The sequence below is a fragment of the Podarcis erhardii genome (assembly GCF_964252035.2).
Source record: "Podarcis erhardii genome assembly, chromosome: 2".
Classification (NCBI taxonomy): domain Eukaryota; kingdom Metazoa; phylum Chordata; class Lepidosauria; order Squamata; family Lacertidae; genus Podarcis; species Podarcis erhardii.
In genome coordinates, this window is record NC_138498.1 from 43,775,973 (window position 1) to 43,797,807 (window position 21,835).

At 42.9% G+C, this 21,835-nt stretch overlaps 1 protein-coding gene and 1 long non-coding RNA gene across 3 annotated transcripts in view; one reads left to right on the top strand and one right to left on the bottom strand.

Moving 5' to 3' along the window:
• TECR (trans-2,3-enoyl-CoA reductase) overlaps positions 1 to 4,756 on the bottom strand; it is a 27,423-nt gene extending 22,667 nt beyond the window's left edge. The window contains exon 1 of the mRNA XM_081851149.1: positions 4,624 to 4,756. Coding sequence (XP_081707275.1) covers positions 4,624 to 4,638 — 15 coding nt within the window. The 5' untranslated portion in view covers positions 4,639 to 4,756. The remainder of the gene's footprint in view (positions 1 to 4,623) is intronic.
• The window catches only part of LOC309335878, a 26,254-nt gene extending 6,878 nt beyond the window's left edge, over positions 1 to 19,376 (top strand). Inside the window, exons 2-4 of one of the 2 annotated variants that reach the window (XR_014153786.1) lie at positions 1,668 to 1,751; positions 14,948 to 15,016; positions 19,248 to 19,376. This is a non-coding gene — a long non-coding RNA (uncharacterized lncRNA). The remainder of the gene's footprint in view (positions 1 to 1,667; positions 1,752 to 14,947; positions 15,017 to 19,247) is intronic. The other variant, XR_014153787.1, reaches the window with a different exon arrangement.
• Positions 19,377 to 21,835: the final 2,459 nt, after the last annotated feature.

A 21,835-nucleotide genomic window follows, 5' to 3' on the forward strand; every position in this document is an offset into this window, starting at 1 on the left:
AAGAATGTTGTACTAAGTCCAGCAAGGGACTTAAGCCAGAGTACATACCCAGCATCGCTTAGCACAGATTAGTTATATGCTGTAACTGTTAACATAGGAATTCTAGATCATTGAGAAGCAGGTCTATTTGTATTCTAGTCACAGCCTAACTTAAAACATCCTGTATCAGGGATTTGGAACCTGTGACTCTCTAGTTGCTGTAGGACTATAACTGATCATTCCTGGCCATTGACCAAGTTGCCTGCAACTGAAGGAAGTTAGATCCAACATCTGGAGGGTAGCAGCTTCCCCATCCTGACTTATGCAGTGTACATGATGTGTGTAGCTCCAGTTAGCTGAGACACTTAATCCCCACTCATCAGCCTAATAATCCAGCTCTGTTTGCCTGAAAATCTCATAATGTCCCACCCAACCTGTACAAATCAAAAAGCAAGAGATAGGCCCTTGGCTGGACCTTCTGTATGGGGGTCCCAAGCTGCCTCCAATGCAAACAGCTCTTGGTCTTCTTTACCTTAATATTGTAGGCGGAATTTATTTTGCATGTGCAACCAAGATCCTTTATCAAGATTCCAGTCTCTGAATTGACAGCTTTTAAAAAGTTTTGCATAAATATTAAGGAGCTGTAATTGAAGACTAAGCAGTGGTAGTTAAGATGGCTTAGAAAAAATGCAAGCGGTTGTTAATTGGACAATGTATTTAATACCAGGCATACACAAGTACACTGCCTAGACCCAAAGTCTAAGGAGACAAGCATACAGCTTCCTACATATTCCAGCCTGAAACAGACCTTGAATCCTTTCCCCATCCCACTTTCTTAAAAAATAACAAATGGGTGTCATATACAACTTACATAATATCTTATTCAATGTGGTGTGTAACACCCTAGGCAAGCCTTCCTTTTCAATAAAGCAGGTTGAATCAGATTTGTATTTTAATTATGAAAGGCTCAACTTTAAACTGACAGCAGAAATAGAATCATAATGTAGAGACAAATGCTTGAACTTATCTCCCCTGCATGATGTAACTAGATCTGTTCATGCTGTTAACTAGAGACAGGAGGGCTGAGCCCATTTGTCTATTTAGAAAAAAAACATATCCCAAGTTTGTCCTGGGGAGGGGTGTTCCTCTATTCCACATCAATATATTAGAATGAGATTAAACATTCTCCTGCTCACTTCCCAGACAAGACCATTCACCATACAGTATATCTGATAAACTGCTGAGCTGGTTGGGCAGGCAGTACATATAGCCAATCTTAGTAAGTGCTGCACTGCTAGGCATATATCCATTTACAGAACAGGTGCAAAGGCTTCTCCGACCTCATGGCGAAGAGACAGACTTAGCTGCTCAGGTCATTCTCCAGATTGCAGCAGAACATTTGCTCTCTTGCCTTACAAGCTTCAGTTACTTTCAAGTTACAAATGCTCAGAACGGTTAAAAAAGAAATCATGTAAGTCTCTACATCATGTTTGTTTTTTAAAAAAATTATGAAAGCACCTAAATGTTTTTTTTAAAAAATGCACTGTCTCCTAGGCAGGAACTCAGACATGTTATCATGGTCTCAGAACAATATAAACACAAAACGACAAATGCTCCACTTCAAACTTATTCTGCAGACAAGACTTTAATTCTCTTAGACTAATCGTATTCAAATCTTCTACCTTCAGGGAAGCCTTTCTATACAGATATGTCTGCCAAGGGACCCTTACGTATTGGCCATGGAACTCCAATATGCTACAAAGGACTCTGAGGTGTGTTTTAGGGTTCTGCTTGGTATACACTTGGTTCATTTGGTCACTAACTAAGCTGGTTGGGTGTTGCCATTACCACAAAACAAGCACAACCTACGAACACAGTATTACTTCATGTTTACATGATGTATGGGAAGAATAGTAGTGGTCGGTTAACTGTATTTCAGGAAATCTCGTCTATGGATCTTTTCACTAATAACCTCATAAGAGTCCAAGGAAACTCAGAATTTCCCAGAACGCAATTTAAAAACCACTAGGACACAGTTACCGGATTGCTAGCAGTCAAAACAATGAAGTACATGGGCCTAAATGTCTTCCAGGTCAGGTCAGATTAACAAGGGACCCTAATGCCAAGTCAAAAGCCCTGCTGGCAATTCCCCTCCTCTACCTCCATGAACTGGCTCAACTCCACTCATAACTCCATTAGATAATACTGTACAAAATTAAAGTACATAGACAACTGGTCTGATGTATCTCTGAATAACAGAAAACTGTAATCAAAGCCAGTTTTTTTCTACCCAGCTCCAGGCTGCACATTTCATGCCCAATGAGGGCTTACACTGTTGAACAGTGAAGATACACAAAGTGATTATTATATGTTTAGATGCTGGACAGTTAGTTGGCCTCCTAACAGAACCTGCAGAACTTTTCAGCCATTAGTACTGAGTGCAGTAACCCTGCTCTTCGTACAACTAAGTTTACTCTTTTTTTCTGGTGTCTCAATACATTACACCACTGTGCAGATGCATGTAGGATCAAAGGGCAGAACTTCAATGCATCCCACACACTGTGCCTGAAGCATGAATTGCAGGTGTTTCTGATAAGGATGTTGGGAAACAGACAACTACAGTAATTTTCTGGCTGGAAACAGACCTATGGTCTCACTTGCTCAACAGCCAATCTCCAAGAAGAGACAACAATCAGCACCATGGAAGATACCTCAAATTCATGCATCAAGCATAGTTTAAAATTTGTCTCAGAAAGTCCTATTTCTAACTACCAGGTGCCAGTTCTGTTTGAACAGCTTTCTGAATATTCCAATTTATCTTACAAAATTAGAGACTTATTGATTAAAGGGCTCGTTCACACTTCCACTTGTCCTGTGCTTAGAAAGCATAGGTCCGAGCAGTTTTCCTCTTGACCAGTGCTTTCTAGGCACATGTCTGAGCATCTCTGCCCTTCCCATGCTCCTTTTCCCAGAGAAAATCTGCTCTTTAGCTCTAAAATGGAGCAGACATCAATCCAGAAAAAAACTGAATTACTGTTTGCTCCAGTTGAGAACTAAAGAGTGGTTTTCCCTGGGGGAAAGCAGTGGGATAAGAGGAAGTGTGGGTAAGTCCTAACATATAAAAGCAGCAAGTTATTCAGGCACCTTGCAGGTGCACATACTTCCCACTTTCAGGATGAAACATAAAAGCCCTTGAGCAATCCTGAACTGAGATGTTCAATGGACTACAGTAACTCATAAACTGCACCATACACATTCCACTCTCTATAGGATTATTAGAAATCACACAGTGGCAGTACAAAGAAGCCAGACTTATTGGTAAATCCCACATAGACACCTGTCTAAAAAGAAAAAAAAAAAAAAGCCAGCCAGGAGGATCCACATTCATACTGATGGATAGAAAAGTGCTTTGCACATTCACTCACTTAGCAAACCAAGTTACACTGTTCACATTTTCAAGAGACTTTATTAAGTTTCAGTTATTATACAGTATTCCATGCTTGCATCAGTACACCAGACCCATTTAAATAAAATCTTGTGAAGGTGAAGAAGTTTTGCAACCCTTAATACTGCTAGACAAGCCAGAACATTATCACATCAAGGTAGACTTGCACAATGAGAATAAGATGGGGTTGAACCAGGTTCTCTTGGGTAATCTAAAATGCATTGTGTGCCAAAGAACAGCATAATAAAGTAGCAGTATCATGTGAAACAAGCATCTTTATCTGAAATGATCTAAACAAAATTTATACATCACTATACTAAGAGGCATATGTTGCAATTTCAAGAATGAGGGAACATTTCTAATGATGGTTATTGCATTTTAAACATCCTTCCTCTACGACCACTCACTCAGCTTCTTCCTGGAACATCTCGGAGCCGAGGATTTTTTATTATTATGGTAAGAGTATATGTGCAGAAAACCTGAGATGGTAAATGTGCAGAAAACCACCACTTATCTAAAATTCTAATGGCAGTATGGTTATCGAAACACATCTCACCTAAGAGAAACAAGGGCTTGGAATATATCTCAACAGCAGCACTTAGCCACTTCATATTTTAAGAACAAGAAAAATGAGACAGGAAGTCATTACGTCAAGTGTGAAAGAATTAAGTACTGCAATAAGCATGCAAGCATGCAAGGAAACACCCACGAAAAAGACAATCGAAATAATAAATAATAATGGCAGTACTTTATATAATTTAACTGGAGCAACTGAGGCTGGCGTCCTATGCAAACCTGCAGGTGTCACAGAACTCCCTCTTAGGCACGCCAGCAGTTTGGGAGGCTTAAGGCTGCACGTCCTGCATAGAAATGGTGCAAAGTACGTGCCACCAAAGGACTGCCCTACCCTGGAGCCGATTAAATGAGAAAGCTTATCCCCTTCCTGCTCTCCTATAGCCAACGCGCGCCCATCCTACTGTGGACCCATTCGATGTACACACATGCGTGCCTTCACTCGCGCGCCCCTGGGCACAAATCCCCGCGCATGCGCCCCCCGCGAGCCACAGTCCCACGCGTGCGTCGTACCCACCAACCTCCCCTCAGGTCAGAGCGCAAGGGGCAGAATTTCCCACGGGGCAAGAGGGCGGCCACCGGGGCGCAACCGCTTCCCCTTCCCGGCCTCCGTTCGTCCCCCTCACCTCATAGTACTTCATAGCTCCGCACTCGGCGCTGCCACAGCCTGGCACCCTTTCTCTTCACGTGACACCCTAACCTCATTGAAAAGGGGCGCGGCACGAGGATCAGGACGGCGAATCACAGGGATTCGGGCTCAGGTGCCCAACCAATCAGGGGATTAGGACGGCCCCACCCGCCTACATACCCGCCCCAAGCGTCCCTATGGAAACACGTGGCGCGTGACAGCAACCGAGCCAATCAACGGGCAGGGTGATAAGAGTGGCAGGCTACTGAAGCTGTTACAAAATTCGACGAAGGGGCGGTGGGTGAGACATGAGCCAATCACAATAGGCCATAGAAATGCAATAACTCTTTTGCGACTACTGTACTGCTATAAGTGATAGGCTGAGCTGCGGAAAGCCTGGCATAGGAGTAAGCCTTGCTGAACTCAGTGGAACTCGGAGATCATAGAATCATAGAATTGTACAGTTGGAAGGGATCCTGAGGGTTATCAAGTCCAATCCCTGCAATACAAGACTCTCAACTGCATAATACATGCGAGATGGCCATCCAACCTCTGCTTAAAAACCCCCAAGGAAGGAGAGTCCACCAGCTTCCAGAGAGCCTGTTCCACTGTCAAACAGCTCTTACCGTGAGAAAGTTCTTCCTGATGTTTTGTCTTAATTTCCTTTCTGGTTACCTGAATACAGTGGTACCTCGGGTTACAGACGCTTCAGCTTGCAGACGCTTCAGGTTACAGACTCCTCTAACCCAGAAATATTACCTCGGGTTAAGAACTTTGCTTCAGGATGAGAACAGAAATCACGCGGCGGCAGTGGGAAGCCCCATTAGCTAAAGTGGTACCTCAGGTAAAGAACAGTTTCAGGTTAAGAATGGACCTCCGGAATGAATTAAGTTCTTAACCCGAGGTACCACTGTACATTGGTTCAGATCCTACCTCTGGAGCAGGAGAGGAAGAGGGAGAAGCAAACCAGCATTCTGGCTGTTGCTCCCTCTGGAGGAAAGCAAGTGTTCATTAGAAATACCTTTACGCAGCAGCTCCAAGCCATCCCGATTTCTGATTCAATCCCAGAATGTCCCACTTTTCCTTAAAGGTAAAGGTAAAAGGACCTCTGACCATTAGGTCCAGTCGTGACTGACTCTGGGCTTGCGGCGCTCATCTCACTTTATTGGCTGAGGGTCATGTGGCCAGCATGACTAAACCGCTTCTGGCGAACCAGAGCAGCGCACAGAAACGCCGTTTACCTTCCCGCCGGAGTGGTTCCTATTTATATACTTGCACTTTGATGTACTTTCGAACTACTAGGTTGGCAGGAGCAGGGACTGAGCAACGGGAGCTCACTCCATCGTGGGGATTCAAACCGCCGACCTTCTGATCGGCAAGTCCTAGGCTCTGTGGTTTAACCCACAGCGTCACCCACGTCCCTCACTTTTCCTTAGGACATCCCTATTTTTATTGGCAAAATGTTGGATGACATTCCTTTATGGCAGACATAGGCAAACTCTGGCCCTCCAGATGTTTTTGAGACTACAATTCCCATCATCCCTGGCCACTGGTCCTGTTAGCAAGGGATGATGGGAATTGTAGTTCCAAAACATCTGGAGGCCCGCAGTTTGCCTATGCCTGCTTTATGGCCTACAAAGTTATTGGCAGGCTAACATCATAGGTAGTATATTGCGAGAAGACCACTGGGCCGAAACTGACAGTAAAAGTCTACTGGTGCAGTCTTTCTCTAATCTCTAATAATAATAGGTTCGAAACTTAATCCCACAACAGTCAGATGGAATGTAGTTTCCTTTAGTTTAATGGCATAGCAAGGCCAGAAAAGAAGGGCCCTGATACTGCCACCTAGTGGCTATAACATTACGACTTCTTAATTACAGTCCACCACAAATCCTGGTAAACCATAAAAGCTTCCACGATATTGCCAGCACTGAACCTCAAAGAGTTCTATTGCAAAGTACAATCCCTACAGCTCAAAACACAACATCCCATTCAACTTGCAGAGAATAAATTCCTTCTCATCCCTGTACCACAGGCCGCAACATAATGACACATGATCAGCCGTCTCCTCCACTGCACGTACTTCACAGGAATCAAGGTTGGTCTTCTCACTGTTAAACAAATTACTCTGAAGAATACAGTGCCTTGTCAAACCATAAGCAGACTAATCTGTCTGATCTGTTTGCTGACTAAAGATCCAGACGAAAAAAGTAAACCCTCCTACCAGCTACATCTTTTTCAATGTCTTCAAGCATTATGCTCCTGCTTAACCCAACGCTTCTAGGAAAGACAAAGGTAATACATTATCCATTTATACGTGTCCCAAAGCATATTTGTCAGCCTGAACCTCAGTCTCATTATATATAATTCCCATGTGGACTGAAACCCAATAAAAACCAGACCCAGAGACCTTTTCATTGTCGTTACAAATCATGGACAGCACAGCACATTTAACCTCCGTACAAACAAACCAAAATAAATGCTCATTAAATAGCCAACTTCATCTAATTCTCCTGCAAAGAAACCAGAATGAATGCTCAATAAACAGGTCATCTGGAAGAGCCCTCTGTTTGCACAATGCAAGATGCAGTTATCTAGTACAGTTTCATCATAAACACAACATGGTCGATAGTGGCAAGGAAGACAAATATGGGAAGGAAGCCTAATAGTCTCATAAAGTTGCTGAGACAAGCCAACAGAAGTATAACACAAGAAAAGAGAAGAAGGAAATTATTACAGATCTAAAGTCTCTGTGTGGTTGAGGAAGAGCCTCCAATTTATTTTAGCTCCTTTGCTTAATCCTCTTTCCTTAGCAAATGCCCTTCATATGTACTGTGCATACTGCAAGGCTATTTCAAGCACAGGTTCTATTAATATAGCCTCTGGAAAACAGTACAGGCAAATGAATAATTGAAGGAAATAACTTAAAAGGCCAACACTGTCTGAGGCTTCACTTTTCTATTTGTAATCTCCCCTGCCCTGAAAAAGTCATTATTTCTAGGACAGCATTTCAAATTAAAAGCAGTGCTTTTTTCTGGGGGGATGCAGGGGTACACATACCCTAAACATTTTCTAACCTTTGTACTTTTGTCCATATATTGTATTTATTTTTCCCAATTTGAACTATAACATGATGATTTTCTTGAGTCAAAATGCGAGTACCCCTAAACATTTTTTAGGAGGAAAAGCACTGATTAAAAGAATTTCCTTCAGATTAATGATTCAGCTAACATATAGCAAACAGAGATGCTTATGCCTAGATTTCCAGCATTGGGAGGGGATATGAAGAGCTTTAAAAGGCTGGATTCATCCCCCATATATCCCCCTGAAACTTTTAAATCACTATATTCCTCAGACCGTGGAAACTTTACCTCACCCAGGCAGACAAATTCTGGAAGAATTGGTTGCAGTCCTAGATAGCCAGAGGATAGCAGTGAAGAAGCATGCACATAGCTGCAGGTGTGTTTAAGGTCTCTTGCAACTGGTTGAACAGGCAAGCCAGATTTAAAATAGGAGAGTCCCCTTTGCCCCTTTCACCAAGTGACTAGCTGTCGCAAAGACTCCTGCGCTTGTTCTTCTCCCTTGACCACCTGCATTATGGCTGTCTAAGATTGGGGCCTTGTCTGTGTTCAAGAAGACTCCTAAGGCTTTTTGAGCTTTGGGGGCAAAAGTCAACTGAAGTGGGCAAAAGTGATGGTCTTGCTCTATAAATTAGTGAGAATTATACCTCAGAAGATGTAGGCATGCAGAAGGTCCCAGGGTGGAATTCAATGCAGCACTGAGTGGGGTAAGCATGTATGGAACAACATCTGCTTATATGATGAGATTTCCCCCGCCCCCTGCACCCCAGAAACCTTTATTTGGGAACAAATTTGTGGGATGTGGGTGGAGGAGAGGAGAGAAAAGTCCTGTTGCACAGGTGGACATCATTCCATGCACACAACAACTTACAGTGGTACCTCGGGTTACATACACTTCAGGTTACATACACTTCAGGTTACAGACTCCGCTAACCCAGAAATAATACCTCAAGTTAAGAACTTTGCTTCAGGATGAGAACAGAAATCGCGCAGCGGTGGCACAGCAACAGCGGGAGGCCCCATTAGCTATAGTGGTGCTTCAGGTTAAGAACAGTTTCAGGTTAAGAACGGACCTGCGGAACGAATTAAGTACGTAACCAGAGGTACCACTGTAGTTGACTCCTGCCCCAGGTTCTTTCCCAGCCATTCCCAGTTAAAACGTTGTGTGATGGAACAGCGTCATTTTCACACCATATATTTAAAGCACATGACTTCCCTCAAATAACCATGGGTTTTCACCTCACAGAACTACAGTTCCTAGCATCTTTAACAAACTACAGTTCGCAGGATTCTTTGCAGGAAGCCACGTGCTTTAAATGTAAGGTGTGGGTGTGACATGTTGGAAACAATCTCTGCTGCAGACCTTGAAGAATTTCTGCTTATTACCATAAGTAATATTGGGCTAGATGTTCTCCATGGTCTGATTCCATATAAAATAGCTTCAAATTCTGACATGTACTTCCAAGTAAACATGCACAGGATTGTGCTGTAAATCTGTTAGTGGTCATTTATCATGGCCGCTGAGTTTTCAACCCATATGTATATACAGCTATATTATCAGTCCACTTCACCTTAAGTGTGGAGCAAATTATGCAAATTCATGGCTCAACAAATAAGTCTTCCACCTCACCTTAAGGTTTAGAGGCATGGACACACCTGGGAGAATTTTCATTCCTTTTTCCGGCTGTGAAATATTTCCCCCTTTGCCAGTTTCAAGGCCTTGAGGTATGTGCAAAATATGTTCTGGTGTCACTTTTGTCTGAACATGTTGAGTGACTAGAAGACACTTCTGTTGCACAACCTTTTGTAATACTATACTAACCTTAAACTGGTTTGTGCCTAATCAGCAGTTTGACTGTAGAAGGGTGTTCACCCATGGAATTTAGCACTGTTGCCTAATGTCTGCATCTGGCAAAATACAGGTGGATGTGATTAACTGTACACACTGCATTACTTATACTTTCTCTTTGTTCGTCATGTAGCTAAGAACTGGATTCACTCCTGCCTGAACTAAACACACACACACACACACACACACACACACACACAATAATTTGAGAGGGAAAATAGGTTCATTGACATCCAAGGCCAGAGGCTTCTTTCACACAACTTATGGTACTGTTCAGACATTTAATAGCTTGAGAGGCTTGGTGCAGACTTATAGTTTTTTTGTGTGACCCCTTTAATCTTTTTAATGAATCACGCATTTAATTATTTGCCAAGGGTGGGAGCTTCTTACCACATTCTCCCACAAAATGAGGGTAAAAATATATTAATGAGTCATTGCCTAGGATCTCCTCCTGGCACACCCACACAGAAAGTTGGCTCTAAACATGCCAGCACATTTGCTCATCAATGGAATCCACTGTGATTTTACACAATTCGCTACTCAGCCGTTTCTTGTCTGTTACTAAATTGTAGCATTCTCTGCAATAAAAGGCAGCTAACAAAAGGCAGTGAAGACTATCATAGCTTCTGTTTGAGGTCAGAGCAGCAGGAATTCCATTATAGACACCAGCTACCCTATGAACCTCCATTTTGTATTAATCACATTTGCATCCCACCCTTCTCTGATGAAGTCAGGGAGGCATATAAGGGACGTTATTCCACTTTTTCCCTACAAAAACCCTGTGAGCAACTTATGCTGGGAAATGCTGAGTGGCCCAGGATCATCATCCAATGAGGTATGTTGTTTTTTTTTTGTGCTCGAATTTGAACTCAGCTCTCCCAGTCCCAAGCAAGGATAACTTTGGGCCACCTTCCCTGCTCTGTCACTGTTGCCATCATACCTACTGCCTCCGGAACCACTTCTACCACTGGCAGAGAAGCACTGCTAGCATTGGCGCCAACGTAAGGTGAGATATTGTAGCACCCTGCTTGTGGTTAACGCTTAGCTGGAATGAAATATTCAACGCAGCAATAGAGAAATTAAAATAGTAATTTATTTGTCAGACAAATAAATAAGAGGCACAGTGGTACATGGTTACCAAGCTCTGGCCTGGCCTCCTGCCATTCTGGCCAGCACTTATATTCCCTTAATCCAGCCCCCTTTGCTCCTCCTGTGGCTGCCTCTGTCCAATCAGCCTGGTTGAAATTCCTATTGGCTGTTTGGTAGAACCAATCACAAAAGATACACCCACAAAAGATACACCCACTTCCTTGCCCTTATAAGGGAGACAAAGAGCTATATATATGACATATAAGTAATAATATATCTTACATGGAATCTTAATTACCAGCTCACCTCTTGCCCTCCTTGCCCTATTGCCTTCTAAAACAAATGGTTAATCTTACATTTTTATGTTCAACAGATGTCAAGGATCTTGAGTTTCACATCAACATTGAAAGATTTCCTTCATTTAATGTTTCTAAACAAAATGCCTGACAACTATATATCAAGACTGCTTGGATGGCGTCTTCTGTCTGGCAGGGGGGGGGCTAGGCTGGTGGCTGACTTAATTTCAGGATAAATACAACTCTTACAACCATATGAAATAAGAATCTAGCATTCCTTAAATCCTTTGCATAATTACATTTAAGCCAATATATTTAAGCTAATATATTTCATACATTTATCATAGGTAGCCTCTTAAAAGAATAAAGCTTTTCAAAGTAAAAAGGAAGGAACTCAGTAAAACAGCTTTTAAAAGAAGCCTCTTCAGTGTACACCTCCCCCTTTCCCCCTCCTTTCCCAGCCAGCTAGATGCTTCTCCCATTAGCTCTTCTCAACATTTATTGCCTTTTTTAACTCTCTCAGTTTAAGAAACAGCTTTAGAAAAGACTTTTCAAAAATGTTCTCTTTTCTTCTAGCTAAATGTTTTTCCCCATTTGCTCCTGGCCTTTGAAAATACAACTCAAGGTTTAAGAGAGGCCCCATGGTATCATGTTACTATTTGCCCATTCCTAATGGTGTTTTCTCAGCCTTTTTTATCTTCTGTATCATGTAGGATCAGTGTCCTCGCTCTCAGCCTTTAATTTCCTCTTTTTATGACTTTGAGAATTGTTTTTCTACTATAAATCAATGGGGCCCCCTTGTCTTAGGAGAATGGCCAAGGTTTTCTCTGCCTGGCATGAAACATTTGAAAATCTAAGCCCATTTAATTTAGGAACCTGATCAAGATATAAGCCAATATAAGTCTTGATTAAAAATGCAGTCTATATTCAGATGCCACAATATCACCAAAATTGCATGAGATCTTGTACGCGACACAAGATATTGAGCCATTTTGGATATAATTTCAGCCAATACTGGTGCCACTTCTGCATTGGCAGTGGAGGCTGCTGCCTTGGGGGCTTCAGCTGCCTGAGGCAGCTGACTCAGTCTACCTAATAGCTGAATCGGCTCTGCTTTTGGCACTCCAGTAGTTGTTGGCCTTCAGCTCTCATAAGTCCTAACCAGAATGGCTATTCATCAGGAATGATGGGCATAATAGTCCAGCAACATCTGGAGGACCAAAGGTTCCTCATCCCAGCTCTGGCCTCTGCATTACTGTACATCAGCTCCAGTGCTGCTGAGGTACCTAAATCTGTCTTCACACCGGCAGTGATGTCATTAAAGCTCCCTTATCTTGCAGACCATGCTACGGAAGACAACCGCCATTCTATTCATTACACACTGGAAGCATTCCTATAAACTTATCGTCCCCCTAAAATGATGATTTTTCTGTAAATGCAGTACCAGTTAGTCTGTGGGGCTGTCCGAGATCTTGCAAGAGCCTCGTAGAGTCTAGTAAACAAGTCTGATAGCTTAAATACTCTTTCCACACCAGGAAAACCCTGCCCAAAAAGAGCTCTCCATTTAATTTGTGTAATTTGAACTGGCCAGCCTTCAACCGCACAAAGTTGAAACTGCACATATTAAACACGCTGTACTAAGTTGCTGGCCATTCATTGTTTGTAGTCAGGTTGCAAATGTATGCTCTCAGTTAACAATGTATACTAATAACTTGGGGAGGGGGCTCTCAGCCACAGGGGGGCCTAATTCTGCACATGCCTATAACTCCACCATTGACACTTCTACCATACTTCTAGCATAAGGAAGTCCTAGTTGCTGCTGGTGATAAGAGATTCTACAAGACCTCCAAATTGAATAATCAGTGTTACTGCTACTAGTTGAAGTGCTCCACCTGCTGTTCACCGACAGCCCTGCCTATCCAGGGCTCTACTGATATAAAATTAAATATGTACAGTAATTTAGGTTGGAGACCTGCGACTAGTTGCAGCACATGAATGCCAAAATATTAGCTGACACGGGCCACTAGGGCTTTTTGAATTTTTCAACTTTCAAATTCCCAAAATGAGGGGTGCTAAAAAGTTGTAAGATGACTTGGGAATTCAAACTATATTTTGGTTAAATTAATATAATTTAGTTTTGCTTGGTAAGTAAAATGTGTGAAAAATTCATAGAAATAATGAAAAATGATTGCCAAGTATTCAGAGCTATATGTTAATAATAATATTATTAATTTTATAGGAATTCTAAGGTCTTATATATATATAAAATAAATGTTCATAAATGTACAAGGCAAACACATAAATAAGTATATAAACCACATGGCTGAAATAGTACAGGAGAATAATCCTGAAGCCATTTTTACTTTCCCAAATTGACCTCAAATATTTCTCTGCAAGGAGGAAGGAAATGGGAAAAGCTTTCCAGTTGTCTTTGGACTGTAGGGGCCTATGCCTTCCTGTAAATACAGTCTGGCAAGTATCTGTTAAGCTGAGCATACTATTAATATGAGTAAGAGATTCATGAACTAAGTATTTACCATTTTAAAGGAATGGCCAGGCTACCCAGAAAAGGCAATCAGATAAGGCAGGGATGTCCAACCAGTAGATCGTTATCTACCAGTAGATCCCTGTGGCTGATCCTGGTAGATCACAGGATCCTTATCGTGTACAAAAAGTTGTAGGGGAAAAGCTAAAAAAAACTGTGCAATCGTTCCCCCAAAAAGCTCAACAACTCTGGGCAATCCACCCACCCCACACATGCTCCTCTTCCCTCCAATGACAACGGGTAAATCACTGCCAGTTTTTTATACTGGGAGTAGATCACAGGCTCTTAGGAGTTGGACATGCCTGAGATAAGGCATTATCAGGTACCGTATTTTTCGCTCTATGAGACGCACATTTCCCCCTCCAAAAATTACGGGGAAATGTGTGTGCGTCTTATGGAGCGAATGCAGGCTCCTTGGCTTCAGCGATAGCAATGCGAAGCCTCCAAAGCGCAGTGGGAGCACTCCCGCCGCACTCCTGAGGCTTCGGGTTGCCTTCACTGAAGGCGAAGGCAATGTGGGAGAGGGAGAGCTGCACAGCACCCCTTCAGCTAAGCGGGAGGAGAAATGGAAGGGGCTCCGTTTCTCCTGCCGCTTCGCTAAAGGGGCACTGCGCAGAGAGGGGGAGAATTTTTTTTCCTAGTTCTTCCCCTCTAAAACAAGGTGTGTCCTATGGTGCGTCCTATAGAGCGAAAAATACATATCCTGGCAGACAGGAGAGAAGCAACACACTAAATCTTTCTGTGATGTATGTATGATGTTTTGAGGGGTGGTCTTGAGCTACAGGGGAGGCAATTTCAAATGTCTGTATGTATAAGAGCTTGGACACCATTGTTCTCGTTTCCTCTCCTCCCTCCTTGCATGGGGTAAGCAGGGGACTCTGTTGCAACAGTTTAATAAAGATCATGCTTACTAGCTGCTTTGCTTCTCAATATTCTCAGTGGCCTCTTTTATTTTCTCCTACTGATAGAAGACCTACATAAGGCTCTTGGATACCCCATAAGAGACAAAGAAGCAGTTTTTTCTAATAACAGTATTATTATTATTTAGCATTACCTGCCATTTTCAGTAGGTAAAATTAAAATTATTTGGTTTTCCAAAAGCAGTTTATGTGTATTTCCATCAAACATAGACTTACTAAGCCAGATGTAAATAATGACAGATTTGGATTCCTGACACCCAAAAAACACTTTTTTAAGACCCCTCAGGGAAGAAATTTGCAAAAAAAAAAAAAAGTTTCACCCCCTAAAATGACGTGCCCTAACATATAGGTATTGCTAACAAGTCTGCACATTGCAAGTTTGTACATGCAATGCAGCCTTGGTTTTTTAATTAAATTACTAACCTAGTGAGCTGGACAATCCTTGTGTGCTTTCCTCTGCGTCACTCCCAGCACCACACCCAGCTGACTCACTCTAATAGGTTTTCAGTATTTAAACACTCCACTTTTAATCCTTCCTCTCAGCTCTCCCACAGTCATCAACTCACAAATGAGGAAACCTGATTCACAAAGAGGCCAAGGGACTCACCGAAGGTCAGATGGGGAGAAATCAGTTGAAAGAGCTCAGCACAAGTTTAGCAGTGCAATTACTCGAATTAAGACCCCAGCACAGACACAACAAAGATTTCACATTGACACACTTAACCTCCTTCCCTCCTAAAACTAAAGAGAACCCCCAAAACCTGTCCCATTGACTGAACACATACCTAAAAATGGAATTTGAAATCCAAAGCCAGAAGCAAAATCATATTTAGAACAATCCAGACATCAACACATGCTAGCAGTGCATGTCAATACTGTGGGCTGTGAGCTACAGCTTGCCCAGTGCTCCTCCTCACTTCCTTTTTGCTCCCTAGTTGTGCCAAAGCCCTTTGGTTGGACCAATCCCAGCACCAGAAGCCAGGGCTGGATTAACCATTAAACAAAATAAACATGTGCTTAGTGTGTCAAGGGAAGGGGGGCACCACAGATATTTCCCATTGCTGGATTAATGTGACCATTAATGGTCACACATTGGTCAGCTGAGTGTTCATTCTCTCAGTTGAAGTCTGTTAAAAAATCTCAACAGAACTATGCAACAAGGCAGGTCTGATGCCTTATCTCTACTAAGTATGGAAGCTGATGTGTTACGTAAATTAGTTTTGAGGATCTGATCAAAGACTTTGCGATGAGAAAATGTAGATTTCCCCCCAAAAATATAAATAAAGTGGAAGTACAGTCATACCTTGGAAGTAAATGCTCCGGTTTTCTAATGTTTTTTGGAAGCCGAACATCTGACATGGCTTGAGTGCAGGAAGCTCCTGCAACCAATCAGAAGCCGTGCCTTGGTTGTCAAATATATTGGAAGCCAAACGGGCTGCTGGAACAGATAATGTTCGACAACCGAGGTTTGACTGTATTCTTAAAGTCCAAACAATAGCTTTCTAGTGTAATTTTTGTTGAAGGGCAGGTCTGGGGAACCTGTGCTCCTCAAAATGTTGTTGGACTCCAGCTGGCATCAGTCCCAGCAAACATAGTCAGGGATGTTGGGAGTTGTAGTCCAGCAACAACTTGATGGCCAAATGTTCCCCATCCTCCCTGGCACAAGGTTTCCTAATACACGATTCCGACAAGGAATTGAAGTAACTCCCTTTAAATTAGGATTTGAGCCATATTTAGTACCAAGACAGGGACGCGGGTGGCGCTGTGGGTTAAACCACAGAGCCTAGGACTTGCCGATCAGAAGGTCGGTGGTTTGAATCCCCGCAACAGGGTGAGCTCCTGTTGCTCAGTCCCTGCTCCTGCCAACCTAGCAGTTCGAAAGCACGTCAAAGTGCAAGTAGATAAATAGGTACCGCTCCGGTGGGAAGGTAAACGGTGTTTCCGTGTGCTGCTCTGGTTCGCCAGAAATGGCTTAGTCATGCTGGAAGCTGTACGCCAATAAAGCGAGATGAGCACCGCAACCCCAGAGTCGGTCACGGCTGGACCTAATGGTCAGGGGTCCCTTTACCATTACCTAGTACCAGGACAATGTCCTTTGCCTGCTGTTTGAGCTACTGCTGTGTCAGATCTTCTGTGACATAAATAAAACCAGTCACGCTTAGAATAGGAGTTGCTTCAGACATACAGTGGTACCTCTAGTTATGAATTTAATTCGTTCCGGAGGTCCATTCTTAACTTGAAACTGTTCTTAACTAGAGGTGTGCTTTCGCTAATGGGGCCTCTTGCTGCTGCTGCACCGCTGGCACACGATTTCCGTTCTCATCCTGGGGCAAAGTTCTCAACTCAAGGTAACTCTTCCAGGTTAGCAGAGTTTGTAACCTGAAGCGTTTGTAACCTGAGGCGTTTGTAACTCAAGGTACCACTGTACCTGGAAACAGTGGCGTAGCGTGGGTTGTCAGCACCCGGGGCAAGGCAAGTAATTTGCGCCCCCTAACCCGTGGATTTTAGCACTCGAGTGCGAGCGCCCCCCCCCCCGATGTTGCACCCGGTGCCGCCGGGCCCCCCTGCACCCCCACGCTACGCCACTGCCTGGAAATCATGGTACTTTGCTAGTTAAGGAGTTTCCACAAGCCTTGAACCCATACACTGCCGCTCCTTTTTTCCTGTCCCTCCTTTTTTCCTGTAAAGGAAGTGGAGGGGGGGAATCCACTTTACATTTTAAACTAATCACAGTTCCTTGGTACATTTGAACTCAGGGAACTAGTATATTTAAACTACTGGAGAACAAGCCAGAATCAAGATGGTTTCAGATCCTGGCTTATTCTCAAACCCTACTTCAAAATTTAAAAATCGGACAAGTCTTTTTCTTCTTCCTCCTTCCATATGCTAGTATGTGTGCCATCCTAACCATGGAACCACAGGAACCAACAGTATTGGCTGAGGGAGACTCAAGGGTGGAGATAACTACCTGTGGGTTACTAAACTCAGTTTCACCCTCTCGCACCTTGCTGAATGAGCTGGCAGCAGCTCCCATCCTGTGACACATCTCATAAAGACTGAAATCTCCTTCAGAAACAGGCCAGCTAGTTCTACTTCTGCTAGGTAATCTATGTGCACATCAAAGGCTGCTTTAGCAGGCCTCTTATCCATTTATACCCAGTAGCATCCAAAACAGCTGTCTAAAAGAAGTAGAGGGAGGGATGAACTTGATTCCAATTGAGTCCAGAGTCCATTGGGACACTTGTCTTATATTTTGCCCTTGCAAAGTTGATGTTTTTAAAAAGAAATAGCCAGGGTGGGTGGGCCCAAGTCAGATCAGGCCCATGGCTAGGGGGAAGGGAGCCATACTGCTATACAGTCATACCTCGGGATAAATACACTTCAGGATAAGTGTTTTCGGGTAGCACTCCGGGCGACCCGGAAGTAACGGAGCGCATTACTTGGGTTTCGCCGCTCACGCATGCGCGGACGGTCAAAATGACATCACGCACATACATGGAAGCGGCGAAACACGACCTGTGCACGCGCAGACGCATCTTACGTTCTGTTCAGGATGGGAATGGGGCTCCGGAACGGATCCCGTTCGCATCCCGAGGTACCATTGTAGTCTCCTCACCACCATGGTCCCAATTGGATTTCCATTCCATGTACACTACTCTGAATGGGAATAAAGCTCCTACTGACGCCAGTGGTAGCTTTCACTCGGTATGATGGGCCATTTCAACTGGGAGCACAGCAGGGATGAAGGGTCCTGATTCAGCTCAGTTGCCACCCCCAGCCCATTTATCTTTTTTAAGTCAACAACACGACAAACATCACATGTAGTTTAGCCCTTATCTCTTCTTAATACTAGCTTCTTAGGACAACGTGAACAGGTCACAGGATGGACATGGGTTAGATCCCTGTCATTATTTATCATCATCCTTGTTATGAGTTGTGACTATTGTTGTGACCATTTCCTTTAACTCCTGGCTGCTCTCTTAACTTCTCAAAGGACTCAGAGGTTGCAGAATCTCAGAGTCCTAGCAAAATTACTCTGTTTGTTGTAGTGAAATCACAGTAATCACAAAATGTCTAGTTTGTTGCCGGATTTCACTGTTTTTTAAAAATAGCCTCCTTTTTCTAGCCTAGTGATATTTTAAAAGCTTGTATTCCGTGAGCAGAAAGATCAGTTCAATTCTTTGTACCTATGCCTACTCAGAACCCTTTTTCAAGTAAAATCTATACCCAAGGTTAGGTAATAAACACAAGTTTTCATTTTTCATTGTTAATGGGAATTATGCAAATACTTTAATGAAAGTCTCCACAACTAATTCAGTCCTTCACTCAGAACAGAGGTTGCACAATTTGAATTGGCTAATGCTACACTGATCACAGGGTCAGAAATGTCACAAGTGAATGAACAGAAGAGATGAAATGGAGAGATAAACTACAGTATTTAATTGTTCATCTCAAACCCTCTCTCCTTGCTGCTTTTCTACCCCCACTCTGCAAACGCAAACACACACACATACCCCCCCCCCGAAGTGTTCCATGTTATTCAAAAAGATGATGCAGGGAAAGAAACCATGGAGTGTAATTCAACACTGAGGTTCACTAGGATGTAAGGAAACAAAGAAGCTGCCTATTGCAGCGCTCAGAAAAATAATACACTGTTTTGATAACACTAGGCGTTCCCAGACAACCTGATTATTGAGCATTCATTCTGATTTGTTTGCAGGTTGGCCGGGCAATGTTAAGTCAAAGCAAGTGTTGCTCTCCACAATTTCCACTGCATTTCCTCATCACTTTCATTATTGCAAGAACTTATAGTGAATTAGCATTTTGCAACTTGAATTTGCAGGCATGTGATTAAATCCCACCCCAAAGTAGTGACCATCTGGAAGCGCCTGCCGCTTTGGAGATCACCACACTCAACATTTGTATGCAGTATATTTAGGGATGCAATAAAAACAAAGTAAAACAGAAATAACTTCTTCGTTCTTATGCAACAAACTAATTCCAATATTCAGCTGTGAGCTTACACATTTTATGTTTTGGACACCATGTGGTTTCTAACTAACCCCAAATAAGATTGGGGAGGAGAGTGGAAGAACATTCCATTTCACATCAATCCTAGCTCCAACTGCACTTAGTTGGAGAAGCTTTCTAAGCAATTATGAGTGATATCCAAGAGAACATGGGAAGCAAACCAATGGAAGACTGGATAGACTCCGGAGTTCCCGTAATCCAACTTAACATGTGAATCCTTACCTTTAATTGCTTAAAAGTAAAATGATGGTATGTTGTGGTCCCTAGTGCTACTCTAAAAACACCTGTCATGTGCTTAATAAGAGAAAGGTGTTGTTCTGTGTTCCTTTTATCAGCCTTCTATCATGCTGAAGACCTTTTAGTTAGAAATTGTTTTCCCTTATACTGGCAGCAGCCAGAGTTGGTGACATAAACAGGGTACTTTTATGGTTGCCAAGCCAAATAATGGCCAGTAAACCAAGCCAACCTACCACAACTATTATCTCCAAGCAATTCTAAACACTGGCAGTTTCCATTTAGCACACAAATGTGTACCTTCTGGATCCTACAGAGCAGGAATGAATGGACATCAAAATAATTTGCAAAGCTATTTTATATCTAAATTTTATCAAATGAAATGCCATAGAAATCTTAAGTGATGATGATAGTCAAACTGTTTATACACTTGATTATCTTATCTTTTCCAGGTTCAAGTACCTGGGTTTAGAGTTAGCACATATTTCTTGAGGTGTCTCCATGAACACCAGTTCTCCATCTCTTCTCCCTCCTCAGCGGCATGCTGTGATTCACACTAATAGATGATCTCCAGACATCCGATACACTTTCTATATTTTAAACCTCGCCCTTTTGGAAAGGATCTTGGTTCTAAATATAATGGCATTACAACCTGGGATGCTCTGATGCTCTACCGAAATTCCAATTTGTTTTTCTTCTCCTTTATATCTGTCAGGGAAAGTGCCCAGTACACATCTTGAATGTCATTCAATTCATGCTTATTTATATTTTAGCTCATCCTATTCTGTTAAACATCTGAGTGGGTATTTTTGTTGTGATTTTTTGCTGTTTTTTTACAAAATCATTTATTTTTCTCTTTGACAATTCCTTCTCATGTTTGCTGTAGCATGCAATCAGTTGAAAAGATGCCTGATGCTTCTTCTGGACTTTCCTGTTATGTCACATGTGCCATCAAAATGTTTAAGAGGTTAATCGTCAGTAATGATGGGATGAATAACAGTAGAAGGTATACAATTCCTTTCCCGTTTCATCCAAGAGCCAACAGTGTATTTAGGATTTACGGGTCTTGCTGTGCAAGGGAGAACAACAGAGACTGGTCTGGATTGGTGAAGATCAGGTGCCTGTTTGCAATTTGGGAGAAGTGAAGCTGAAGTACTGTACATCATGAGGTCTCTCCTCCTCTGTCCAATTGACTGGAGGCAGGAGCTTTGAGGTTGGATGTGTGAGAGTATTTAACCATGACTGTTTAACTCTCAATGGGATGTGGGTGGCGCTGTGGGTTAAACCACAGAGCCTAGGACTTGCCGATCAGAAGGTCGGCGGTTTGAATCCCCACGATGGGGTGAGCTCCCGTTGCTCGGTCCCTGCTCCTGCCAACCTAGCAGTTAGAAAGCACGTCAAAGTGCAAGTAGATAAATAGGTACTGCTTCGGCGGGAAGGTAAACGGTGTTTCCGTGCGCTGCTCTGGTTCACCAGAAGCGGCTTAGTCATGCTGGCCACATGACCCGGAAGCTGTACGCTGGCTCCCTTGGCCAATAAAGCGAGATGAGCACTGCAACTCCAGAGTCGGTCATTACTGGACCTAATGGTCAGGGGTCCCTTTTACCTTTATTTAACCCTCAGCCCCAGTTACAATGCGTTCATATTAGTCCCTTACAGTTTTATGGTATTTTGTTGTGAAAGCAATCTCGGTCATCTGCTCCAGTGGGTAGTCTCTCTTTTGTTGACCCTTAATTCTCCTCAGCCTTGGGTTAGCACACACACACACTTATTTAGTGCCTTTCCAGACAATAAAAGCAATAAAATTTTATCGGAGTGCTGTAACCACAGGAACAAATAAAACCACAAAGCCTGCTGAGTCAGACCAAGGGCCCATCGAGTGTAGCATCCTGTTACCCACAATGTCCACTCAAGGTGCCTTATGGAAACTCACAGGACTTCCTTCTTCTTTCTTCCTAACAATTAGTATTTAGTAATATACTGCCTCTGAACACGGAGGTCAGATTTAGCTATCGTGTCTAAGCCCTATGCTCTACAATGCATGGGGTTAGAGATGTGAAGGCCCAGGGAATGGAAAATTGTGTGTATGGTTGTTTTTCTTCCAATTTTCTTCCTGCCCCCCCCCCCAAACTTCAGATCTTTAGGGAGTCTCTACAAATACAAGAG